The sequence below is a fragment of the Dromaius novaehollandiae genome, chromosome 1 (genome assembly GCF_036370855.1).
Source record: "Dromaius novaehollandiae isolate bDroNov1 chromosome 1, bDroNov1.hap1, whole genome shotgun sequence".
NCBI lineage: Eukaryota > Metazoa > Chordata > Aves > Casuariiformes > Dromaiidae > Dromaius > Dromaius novaehollandiae.
The window spans coordinates 56,544,790-56,557,717 of record NC_088098.1 but is presented as its reverse complement, the minus strand read 5'-3'; the positions used below and the strand labels follow the sequence as shown (position 1 = coordinate 56,557,717).

Below are 12,928 nucleotides of genomic sequence, written 5' to 3'. Positions count from 1 at the left end.
CTAAAATATGTCTCCTTCCAGCGTTACAACCAGCTGAACTACAATTTCTGACTTGAGACCTCATTCATATTTAGGACAGAGACATAGTGAATAAATTCCACAGAGCTAAAAAGATCAGCTTAATTAACAGATTGTCATTCTTTTAATTGAAAGGCTGATGATCAGGTCCCAGGTGAGCAAGTAAGTTTTTGGTGCTTGGATACCATGGGAAGGATCTGTTCATTTCCACTGAGAGAACTGTTTGTCCTTCTACTTATAATAGTCTGCATTCTATTTCTTTTAAATTAGCTATTAACATGCCAGCTATATACTGGCATGTATAGCTTAGAACATAATTAGGATTCTCTCTCTCTCTTTTTTATATTTACAGAGCATTGCATTTTTTAAATTGTCCATTACTGACTGTAACAATAATCCCCTCCAAAAGAACAAATAATTAAAAATCTATGCAATAAGAGAACTGCTGTTTCCACCAGTTAAAATGGAAACACTTCGCCTTCAAATCATCCATTTTCCCAAATGTGTTCAGTCCACGAGTAACTTCTTAAAGAGATGCACAAACCCTATCCTACCCCGTTTGATTGAAAATGAAAAAACTTGCATTTAAACTGCTTCTGTAGAAGTGCTGCATTATGTTTTTATAAGGTGAGTTTGGGGAAAGATAAAAATAATTTGCTCTGCTATTAGGACCCATTATAAATGAAGAAGATTATCTTTGACTCCTTTCAGAGGTTTGAGTATTTCAGAGTATGATAGAATGTCATGGTCACCATAACGAATTTGACAGTAACCATTTGCAAATAATTAATGTTACCATGGCATTCCCCATATAAAGCCACAGTAATGTTAATTATGTGCAGTGGCAACACTATAATGATTTTAAAGATAACTGCTGTAGAAGCAATATCTGTGCGGAATTGAAAGAGGGTTTGGAGAAAATCATACTGCATTGTAAGTTAAAAAATGTGGTCACAAGTTTTTGCTACAAAAATAAAATAGAGAATGTTTCACCTGTTCCTGATTTTCCTTTTAGCTATAAAGGCAATTGCTTGCTTGATTCAAGGTGGGGAAGGATTAGTTAATGAGTGTATAGGCTGTGTGACTGAACCTCTGAATTAGAAGGGTGGATTTGCTGTTGAACATGAGGCCTGTGATCAGTGCATGTTAATTCAAGCATAATAATGTCTCTAAATTATGGGGATGTGAGCATGTGTACAGTGGTGGTGGTGATCCCAAGGAGCCTGGGCAGCCCATAGGTTGCTAAAAACAGAAACTTGTGGAAGGCAAAGCATGGGAGTACGTAAGTGGAGACTCGGTCTTGTGAGAGAGTAGATCCCCCTCAAAGGGTGCTATCAGTGCCTTTATCATGAAGTCACCTCTTCACTTTGCACTCTAGGGACCTCAGAGTTTATCTGGCCCAGCTAGCATCCAGAGGGGCGATGTCCTGACATCCGCAAGATTGTCTCCAGGGAGGAGCGGAGGGAGGAAAGTGCTGGCCACTGAGGACCTTCTGCTCCTCCCATCAGCCTTCCTTGCCTCTCCTGTCAGTAGGGCTGGAGTAGAAGCTCTCCTTAGATCATACCTATTTTTGTTTGGTTTGGATTTGCTTAAATTAGTGATGCTCTGAGACATCCACCCATCCCCACACACAAAGAAGGATTTCATTAAGCTGAACATCTGTGGAATTTTCTTCTGAATGCCAGATGTTCCTGGGGGTTACTGCAATCATGGGGTTCCCTTGAGTTTCCTAGCCCAGTTCGGAGCAGAGGGAAGGGAAGGGATAGGAAGCCGGGAAAAGATAAGTAACTGAGGTGGGTGCTTTCATGAAAAAGCACCTTTTTTGCAGGGTGAGGACTTAGGGGAAGGACAGACTGTGTGAGAGTTGGCAGCCAGCAGGATCTGGCAACAAACTGGCACGGCTTTGGAGGGGACGTCCCACTCTCGAGCGAGTATCAGCATCCTTTGCAACTGGAAAAATCACAAATACTTTTTTTTGGCAAAAGGGCTGTGAACTGACTGTGCAGTTGGGGAGGTTTCCAGTTTGCATTACTCTTTTCAGCAGCACTTAGGCTGACTTCCCTTTCTTTGCATGCACAGTTTCACAACTCTAAAAAGTGATCCTGTATATTTAGATCATTTAACTGTTCCTTCTCAACCTTTCAAGCTTCTTCCCATTCTTTTCCCACCTCTTCATAACTCATTGGTATATTTGTTGCAGTACCAAGTTAAAAAATCTGAGTGCAGCAGCCCTGGGTGCCTGCTCCCTTCCTCCATTTATCTTGCATCCTTTTGTGTTTATGATTCTATATTGCACCCATTGCCGTGATAGTGCAGCAGCCACTTGCATAGTGTAAGACAGAGCAGAGCCTGCCTGCTCGTGCTCACTAGAATGATCCTGTTGGAATCAGCATTATACAGTTAGTGGTATGGAGGAAGACTTGGGAGTAAATGCAGTGCTGTGTTGGCCAAAGGTTGTTTTTGATGGCTTTGGGTTTTTTTGATTTGTGGTTTTCCTTCTGAAACATGCCTCTTCCTTTTGCCTGCTGTACTATTTTCCCAGTTGTTTTTTTTCAGTGTTACAAGTGATGCCATGTTTCTGATCATTTTTGATCTCTCTTCTCTGCTTTGTATCTGTACATGTTAAATATCCTTTCCTTAACTTATTCATCTCTCTGGTTTCTAAAGGTATTGCTACATTTTTTCTGCAGCGTTTTCCATTCCTTTCCTTGACATCATGCTCTTATTTTATTAAATTCCTCAGTTTAATCATTAACCATTTCATAAAATATGATAATGATGGCACCCACAGTGATCTATGTTGAATTTTGCCATGTGGTTTCTTTTGTTATGTCCCATAAATCAGGGATATAACTCATTAATCATGGGTCCTTTTGGGGGTATAACCAAGCACTAGACCACCTGTAATGGCACTGAGTTTTGGTCTCTGCTTTATGGTAGCTTGGTCTGGATCACATTTCTTCAGTGTCCCTTCAGAAGCACGCTGAAGAGCCGTGGCACGGGGAGCACAAGTGCCCCGAAGAGGTCAGCAGTCTTTGCTGACCCACCAGCACCAGTCAGTGCCCAGCAGCCTTGCAGCTGGGGAACACACTCATCTAAACCTGTATTACTGTCACAACGTTTGGGCAGGTATAGTGTCTAGGAGCCCTAGCCTTGGACCAAGACCCCTGTACCCTAGGTGACTAAGGAGTGCTAATTTGCTGATACCCAACATTAACAGCAATTATGATGCCCTTCCTTGGCTACAAGCAGGTGGACTGACTTGCTTTCAGGGGACCAGAGCCAGCTCACAGAGGTGTTACTCATGGCAGAGTAAGTAATTCCTAACCCATGCCAGAGCAGACATCTGAGTAGCCCACACAAGATAGGTAAGATAGGTCCTTGTTCCTCCTCCCTCCCATGTGTGGGTGTGCAAACCAAGTCAAAATTTTGGTGTCTGTAAAGGAAAGATCATCAACTAGTGTTTTGCATGCACCAAGCCTGGCTGACGTCAGTGAAGCTCTGCCTGTTTCTGCCAGCACTGAGTGTGACCCATTTTATTCACCGAGTGTATGTTATATACCTCAGTACAACTGATGAAGCAGTGGCTTAACACACAAGCAATGATTCATAGTGGCAGACACCTCTGCAGTCCTCAGAGAACTTCTAGGTCTTTCCATAGCTGCACTTCTCCAAGGAACCACCTTGTTTTCAGTCCAGAGTGATCTGGAAATGGGCAGCTGGAGCTGAGAAGGCCATGCTCTCTCCCTGTGCACTGAAAACCCCAAGCACCTTCCTTCTGCATATGCTTTATATTTGCTGTATGTTGCAAGAGTGCACGGATGATCTCTAGCATCTCATGCTATGGTGCAGCAAGTACCAAATTCTGCTGTAGTGTGTGAACTTGTAAAAGCAGTAATTGCTCCCATGGATCTCTGTGCCATTGAGCTGAGCCCTGCATGTCTCTGCTGGGTTTTTTTTTACCCTTTTTCTTAAACTTTCTCACAAACTATTGCACAAAAAGCAGCTTTATGATGGGTTTGTTTTTTCATCTCAGTCGTAGATAAAGTATTCCAACAGAATCTGGTATTGCCGTTACGGTGTATTTATTGTGATTGAGTGTTGTGCATTAATTTTGCAGCGTACTGTTGCGATGAAGTGTCATCCCTGTAGCCCTGAGTAATGGTACTCCAAGCTTACTTTGTTTGCATTCATTTGACATCAACTTTTTAGCTGTCAAAAGTAAAATTGAGCATGTAGAATGAACATTGCCGAAATGTCTGTTGTCTTCTAATCTGGTCATGCCCAGCTAGGCAAGCTTGAACTCAGATACAGGTTTCAGTACTAAGTCCTGCTGCAGCTTTGATCAAATTAATTAACATTTCCCGTGTCACTTTCCTTCCTATGTTGAAAGGGGAAGAACAGTAGCTACAACTACATACCGCTGCTTCTATATAAACAGTATATTCATTGCATATCGTTGTTAAATATTAAGCACTGTTCTATATTTTATACAGCTCTGATAGAGCACTTTGAGGAAGAAAATTAAATGATAATGAAGTGCTGTTTATGGGTTTTTTTGTTTCCTGCAATTTTTTATGTAGAATACAAGTGTTCAATGCACATTTGCCTTTTTCCCTTTTGATCTTTTTTTGTTATTTTTCATTCATAAGTAGCCCCTTGTTTTCTGACCTAGTGTTTTTGGAGAATGGAAGTAATGTTTTTCCAAACAGTTCTTTATCCAAGTTTGCACCAAAAAGCACTGTGGATTTAGACTCCACCATCTGCCCCAGACACTCTTCAGCATGAAAGAAAAGCAAAGCTGTCTTTTAATAAGATGAAACTGAGTTGAGTAAACATCAGATTTGAATTGCCTGCTCTCTCTGGAGCTGTAGCTTCACATCTTGGCTAAATAACTCCTAGCCCTTCTTCCATTTGAAATAGATGTTTTGAGCAGTTTGAGGATCTTTTGAACTAGACCTTAAGAAATGACATCCCATCTGTTATGCACAGCCAGTAAGGATTCATGGTGTTTTGCCAGAATTACCTGGCAAGAGTGTCTTCTCCTCTCTGACTGTATGGCAGCCTGTCTGTCTGTGGGACTTGCACTTTCTTCTCCAAAAAGGCTTCCCTGTTACTGAGGCTGTTTGGTAAGATCCTTGAAGCCTTTTGGAATTACAGTGTCCTCTTTGTTGTGTTGTCAGTGATTAAACATCCATTTGATGTTAGCTCAAGAACTTAGTGAAGTCAGTGAAACTTTTCAGAGATCAGGGAGAGTGGATCGCCTCCCATGCGGAGAGAGAATTTGCAGTGAGAGTGCTCTGTGGGTTGCGTCAACAGAGAAACAAAATCAAGTAAAAGCTGTGGCTTTTTCCCCAGTTTTTTAATGAAATGTATAACATGTCCCATAAAAGATAGATCAAGGACAATCTCCATTAACTTGCATTAGCATTTTGCATTCAGCGTTTCCCTTGAGCATGCAGGTCAAAAGAGAATGACTATGTATACGACCTACATCCTTCAAAGATAGGATAAAGTATTATTTTCCTAGGGACAGTGAGGTCTGTCCTCTGATTGTCCTCTGAGGGAGTTTATTTCTCATGTTCACAGAATCGACGACTGTTTTTGTGCATCTCGGAAACTGGATGCAGTTGCCACTGAAGCGAAGTTCAAGCAGGACCTGGGTTTCCGAATGCTGAACTGTGGCCGAACAGATCTAGTTAAACAGGCCATATCCTTGCTGGGGCCGGATGGAATTAACAGCATGAGTGAACAGGTAACAGAAGAGAAATGAAAAGAAGTAACTGTAAAACATAAGAGTTTTGTCTGCTTATTACACAACATGAGCTCCAACATCCAGCTCAATATGGAAAGGTCCTTAATGCTTTCACTGCATTATTTTGCATTGAATTAAAGCACCATCAGGTGAACATTCAAGTTAAGTTTGGTCATTTTGAGTCATATTGATTATCTTGTACTGAGGTAACTCAGCATGAGGGCAAATGAGTCCCCTTCTTAAAATTCAACTGATTCAGGTGAAACCACAAGGTAATCATAAGAGAGCTTAGTGGTGATTTGAATACTTAAACTGTTTTAATGTCATGAACAGTGGTGCAGGGCAGGGCTTTGTGAGGTGACTGTCTTTTCACAGAAAACTGCCCCAAGGTTTGCAACACATTTCATATATACCACCCAAGCCTTGGCAAGCAAAGGCTACTCACTTTCACCTTGTCATTGAATTGGGCCCAATTTGAACTAGCACCTGGATGTGACAGTCTCTCTACAGCATTACCACTCAGTTAGTCTTTGTGGCCAACACCCACCAATTTAGGAGCCTAAATTTATCTGGAATAAGAGGAACTAGTAGGCTAAATCCCTTTATGAGTCTATGCCCTTGTCTTTGAGTAGGTTCTTAACAAATATTAGCATCTCTATGAGGCTACTGGTTTTATCTGGGATAAACCTGCCTCTCTGATTGTGTACGAGCAGAAATGTCCTGGTCTGTGATGTTCATAAGGTTGTTCCCCATTCCCAGAGAGAAATGATGGCAATGAATATTACTATTTCCTTTTGAAATGGAGTTGCCTGAATTTTCTGAGACTCATTTTGACGAGACCTTCAAGGCCAAGATCCTGCCTTTTCTGCACAAATATGAAAGATCCTGGTGCCCCTGATGAAAGTGTCACTGCATGTTGCAAGAGCTTTGGCATCCTATTTGGCGGGAGATAACTGACTGCCACCCCTGTTGTAGTCACCTGTGATGGGAGCTGCATTTTAAATGGGATTTAGGTCGTCTGAGATGAAAGCTGCTCTAGGAATATGAGTTCTGTTGCTGTTCAGTAGTTTCAGTTTGAGACAATATTGTGGATTGGTTTGAGAAACGCTTTAGAAGAGATCAATACTCTCAGAATAAATTTTATATAAGAGAGATCATTCCAAGGTTTATACATTATACTTCTTTAAATCACTATTATTTTAAGTTAGTCTGAACCTGGAAGCTTTTCACAGCACACTTCCTCTGTCCTGCAGGCAGAAAGCTGGGAGAACTCTGGCTTGATTCATCAAAGTGCTTAATCATATGCTCAGCTCTGAACACATAGTTACATCCCGTTTGAGTGAAAGTTAAGCCTGTGCTTAAATGCTTCGCTGGATCAGACATCCCACATCTTGCAGGACAGAGCCCTAAGCGATATAAGGCTGAAAGAAAAAGCCATTTTGTATTTTGCCAAAACCCAAATGCCTCTTGTGTTGATTGCACATGTTGTTACCATGTTCCTGTTTATGTGTTGAGCAGTAATGATGGGCTCATTAAAAATCCATTCCTCCCACATGCAAAGGGAGAGGGGTTGAGTGATGATGCAGAGCAAGCCTGAGCTGCAGAGCAAGCCTCAGGGACAGGCAGATGCAAAAACAGCAGTGGCAGCTGTGGAAGGGAAAAGAAGGTTAGAAACTTCATTAACCGTTTTAAACCCTGATATTGCAAAATGACATTCTGTGTCCCCATTTTAGTCAATGATAAGTCCCTCATCAGCTTCAGCAGGGCCAAAATATCACGTGCAGTACTTAGGTAGACACTTTGCTTAAGCAGGGACCCTGAAATTACTGTGGGGGATTCGTTGCTCCGGACACCCCTGCACTGTGTCTTGCAGGTTGGAGTTCAAGCATAGGGTTTTTAAATTTTTTTCTTCAAATTCAATTAGACCCTTTGTGTTAAACTATTAGTTTAATTATTAAATGTCTTAACTTAAATGAATTGAAATAATAGTTTAAGTAACGTGTTTAGTTTTAAGCTGTAACTCAACCACCATATTTCAAGGCCCAAGCACAATATTTTATGATTCTTGTGGACCTGTTTGTTCTGGTCCTGTTTATTGACTGCCAAAGAAAATGTGCCACTGACTGTAGCAGAAGTAGTTTTGAGTTCTCTTTGCAAAAAACTTCAAGTCACCCAAGAACCCTCCTTGCCTGAGGTGAAGTTGCTTCTTGTTGATAATGGTACCAGGCCCCAAATTCCTGCTCCTTTTGACTGTCTCTCCAAAAATACACTGTGGATTTGATCCAGTGAAATGTTCAAGGTGTTTCAAGGGGGCTTGAGAAATCTTGGTATCTTACAGAGTCAAACCTTATATATTTTCTCTACAAGGGCCACTTTTCCATACTGAAGAGGTCTCTATCCTTAGCCCTGCATGGAAACATGAAAAATGGGTAGTTCAGCAAAAATAGTGGTGCTGGGCTCTTGCTAGGAAGAACAGGGTTGTGGCTCTGCTTCTGGCTACACTGAGAGCCTCTGAAAATAACTTCACTTCACAACAACACTCAGGTTAAACAGCAAGCGTGCTATCATCTGACAGCAAATTTACCAGGGGACCTCAAGACAGGTTATAAACATGCGTGCAATGTAGCTGTGTGCTGCCGTACATTTACCGCACAGCAATTGGTGGCTGTTGATCAACACCCCCCACTGTATTTAATAAGCAGATTTTTCTGTTCTAATTTATGGTAGATTTAATGATATCTTCATGGTTGCATCTAGACTCATTACCACTTCCAAAGTAATACTTATCTTAAGGGGAATGGTGATCAGCTGCACCAGGTATTTCAGATTAATACAAATTGCATTGTGGCGGTTGTGTAGTGAAGGGTCAGTTAATCTAGTTTTCCTCCAAACCAGGCAGTGTTTTCCTAGAGCCAGCAACTTGCAACAGTGCTGTCTAGCATTTCATTTAAAATGAAGTCATTGTTTGCTGTGGAGTGTTATACAAAGCTTTTACATTTCCAGCCCCTCATGAAAAAGCTGTGCCCAGATCTAACCTGTCTTAAGAGAAACTGTGGATGTTTTTAAAGGCTCTATCAGGAATTATAAATTAAAAAGTAGATTTGATGAAAGAGTGATCATAGAAAACTGAATATAATGATTGCCTTTTTTAAATATCAGTGGAAATACACTTGCTTTGATATAAATGTCTCTCTGTTGGGGCCCCAAAGACAAAGATGCTTAGTTTAGTGCATGAAGCCTAGTTTCACTCACTGTGCTGAGGACAACACAAAAACAAAACAACCAACCAAGGGGCAACAAATAATTGAGATCTTACTAAGCGGTTGGCTTTTGCTAGTCTGAGGGGCTTGTCTGTAACAGAGGTAATGGATTTTGTTAAATACAAACTGTTAGTCATGATGATATGTACTTAAATAATTATTAAAAAAAAAAAGTTCTGTGGTAAATTTGTCAATTCCTTTGTTTTTTAACTCCAAAAAATTATTAGGGCATGACTCCACTGATGTATGCTTGTGTCAGGGGTGATGAGGCTATGGTGCAGATGCTGCTAGATGCTGGAGCAGATCTGAATGCTGAGGTGAGGACTTTTTGTTATGATTGTATCTTTGTTCTGTTATTTGTTTACATCTTAAACCACCCACTGAAACTGTAGCAGAGGGAAAAATATCCAAGAATTAAAAATATAAAAAAGTTGTCTTATCCTAGACAGCAACACTTGAAATGAATATTGAAATCAAACTACATTAGGTTAACATTGGGATCCACTGCACAGAAAAGGTCGAGTCATCGGAGACTTACCCCACAGGTAATATTGTTGATTTATTGGGATTGCACACTGCAAATGAATATGGACATGAGTACCAGCACAGTTCTAATGATACTGGTAGGACTGCCTGAGTCTTAGCTAAGTTAAAGAAGTGAAGAGGGTAAAAGAAATACCCTTCTGATAACCGGCCAAAGCTTGAACATTTCTATGCATTGGGATGTTCCTTGTAAGCATCCACAACACACAAGTGCAATATGAGATCCACTGTTTTGTTTTATGAAATGCCTTGGGTTAAAAACTGTTGGATGAGGAGCTTGAAGCTTCCAGAATATAAACATCTCTTTGAGGAATGCACATCACAAACTTGCATAATCTGGCCACCAAACAGATTGTGCTACCACTCTGAGCAATGCAGGTATGTACATTTTTAAGAGCTGATTGAAAATCCACAAAAGAATTATTTGTTAATGGTTCCAGTTTCAATTTGTTGAGGTCATGAGTAAATTAAGCTGTCTGCTTCGCTTATCTGTGTTCCATCTGTTCTGTTTGGATTTGAGAGAGCTGATAAATTGTAGTCACTGCTTTCAGCTGGACATTTTGCACTTTAAAAAAAATTAATTTAAAAGTAGAAATGGATGTCATCTGTAAGAGACTGATAGTCATTACTATCTGATTGCTGTTCAGTGGCTTATGTGAAATCAATTGATGATTTCAGTTCAGTTCCTTGTGGAAGCCACTCTTGCCTCTCCTCTCCCAAAGTTCAAGTCAGCCACCCTCAGAGCTGGCAATAATTGGACACTTGAACCCTTGTTAGCAGTCTCCATAGACAGACCAAAGATCGGATGGGCATGGAGACTGATTTTTTCCTTTAACCTTGCTTGTTGCTCACCGAGTCGACGTGGCATTCATTTGCTTCCTAGGACAAGTTTTCATTACAAGAAGAAAGTCCAGTCCTCCCAATTGCTCCAGTAATCTTCCAGACTTGAACCAAATGTAAATTTAAACACTTTTGTCTTCCTGAAATTGCTGACATCTGAGAGAACAGTTCCAGTGAGGAATTTGAACCTCACTGATTCATTTCTCTAGAGTGTTTGCTCTAAAATCAAATGAAAACACTTTCGGACAAGAACTGCGAATAATTATGGTGTGCAATTATAAGATGATTTGTGCACACCACAACCAACTGTGCGAATTGGGCAATTATGTGGAAAAAAATGAGGCAAATCAACCATGAACAAAAATAAATACTCTGTCAGGTGCCTGCATCATTTTCCCCATTTCACTTTGCAGATCAGTTATATATGTTTCCAAAAGTAGCCTCAAATGCTGGGTGCCTTCCTTTTTGATTGCCCATCTTTAGAGAAAATGGACTCATTTCCAGATGTGTTGAGAAGCTGCAATTTGCTGTGGAGTTGTTAGAACCTGTAGCTGCTCGGCAAATCTCAACTGAGGCCTTAAAAGCCCTATCAACTGCAGGTCTTTTGCAAATCCCATGTCTACTGAAAAGAATTTCTAACTAAGAAAAGGAGCACAGGAGTTAAAACTACTTCATTTTCTTCACTGCTTGCCGTGGGCTTCCCCAAACAGTAGCGGGATTCCATGCTGGAGGAAGAGGACACACAGCTGGATGTGTGCCTCATTAGAGGGGCTGCTTTGCCTTGAACCTGGCCTGCTCATCCTCACCCTCCGCTGTTCTTGCTCCCCAGCCCAAACCCTAAGGCTCAAGCTGCTTGACCCTCTTCCCTCTGAGCAAACCCAGACCCAAAGAAGTCCCATGCCTATGTTAGACTTCAGCACGCTTCTCCTGTTGCTTCAGGGCTCATGGTGTACTCACCCTTATGGGGCTGCAAAAGGGAGAAGAGCATTTGAAGCTTTCCCTTTGGCAAATCTGGGTGATATGGCCAGCTGCTGGTGCAGGTTTCCTCCTCTCACAAGCTATGGGATCTGCACTGGCTGTTCAGACTCTGCCCTCGTCCCTAGCACTGGGACTGAGAGACTGGTCATATGCTTCTAGCAAGAGCTTGCATGTGGAGCCTGGAAATGTTGTCTGCTAACGCAACTGAGCATTTAATAACTGGCCCTACTCCCCTATATCGATAACACTACTGCAGACCAGATAGTGAAAGCAGAGCTGGCTGATGAAAGAGATGGTGCATCTTTTACTCTGATTTTAGTCCTCCTCCAAAGATCAATAATAAGACTTTGAATTTTAGTGTCACACTCCATCTGACTGTGTAATCTCAGATTGCAAATGTTTATTAGATTTTACCATCTCTGTGAACCTCATCAATATTAATATCTCCATCTCGAAGACAGGGAAACTGAAGCAAAGAGATTTTACCCAAGGTCTGCGGTAGAGGCATCAGGCATGAAAGCATAGAGAAGGGAAGGAGCAATGTGTAAAGTATCCTTTCTTTTTTTTCTTTTTTTTTTTTTTAAGAATATAGTTTGCATCTGACTGTAGCTGTCTGCTCTTTTTATCTCAACTCAGACAGGAGAAAGCAGTAAAAGGGAACCCTTTCAAAACATCTTTTAAATGCCACTCTGCCCCATCAGTTAAGTGTCTTTTCTCCTTCAGTGAAGGACAAGGAGCCTGGACACACATCTTTAAACTCTAGTTTAGGGATCACAACATATCTTCCTTGATGTCAGTGACAAAAGTCATGCTGACGTGTGGAAAGAATTTCTGTGGACATGAAGCAATCCCAAGACCTGGGGCTGCTGATTCACAACCCACAAGAGTCAGTGGGGAGCGGGGAGCGATACGTAGCTGTAAGCGTCCTGATGAGTCCTCGCTTCCCCAGTGTGTGCTGCTGTAAACAGCTGTGGATGTTTTGACTTTGTGCAAAAGTATCTGGTGGCCAGTGGTTTAGATGGAGCTACAGTAGTTGGTAAAAAGACTTCATTTGGTATGAACTCTATTCAAGCTGTCAAATCAGCATAAACGCTTCTAGTATTAAGAAAATTTTTGCTGGACAAAATGAAACCAATCATTTTATAAAGCACCTTTCCCAGGTTTTCTATTTCACTTACTCCCTCACATGCCTGGCTTTCAGGCAGGTTGGGTTTTATTACTTATAGGTCTTCGAAAGCCATTAAAAAAATAACTTTAATTTGTTTATAGGTTGTCAGTACTGCTCATAAATACCCATCCGTCCACCCTGAGACCCGCCATTGGACAGCTCTGACATTTGCTGTGTTGCATGGACATATTCCTGTAGTTCAGGTATTATTGTATTTCCCTACCTGCATCTCATTTTTTTTGTTTCTCCTCTTCAGTTACAATTACATCCATCTCAAACCAGTCTCCTTTGTCATACTCATATTGGTTACTTCTGCTTCTTCTAGAGTGTACTGATATAGAATAGACCTATTATATAATGAATACT

General features: G+C 41.2%; 1 protein-coding gene across 1 annotated transcript in view; it reads left to right on the top strand.

Moving 5' to 3' along the window:
- ABTB3 (ankyrin repeat and BTB domain containing 3) overlaps nucleotides 1–12,928 on the top strand; it is a 200,006-nt gene that overhangs the window by 147,637 nt on the left and 39,441 nt on the right. Inside the window, exons 5-7 of the mRNA XM_064513369.1 lie at nucleotides 5,608–5,773; nucleotides 9,261–9,350; nucleotides 12,664–12,765. Coding sequence (XP_064369439.1) covers nucleotides 5,608–5,773; nucleotides 9,261–9,350; nucleotides 12,664–12,765 — 358 coding nt within the window. The remainder of the gene's footprint in view (nucleotides 1–5,607; nucleotides 5,774–9,260; nucleotides 9,351–12,663; nucleotides 12,766–12,928) is intronic.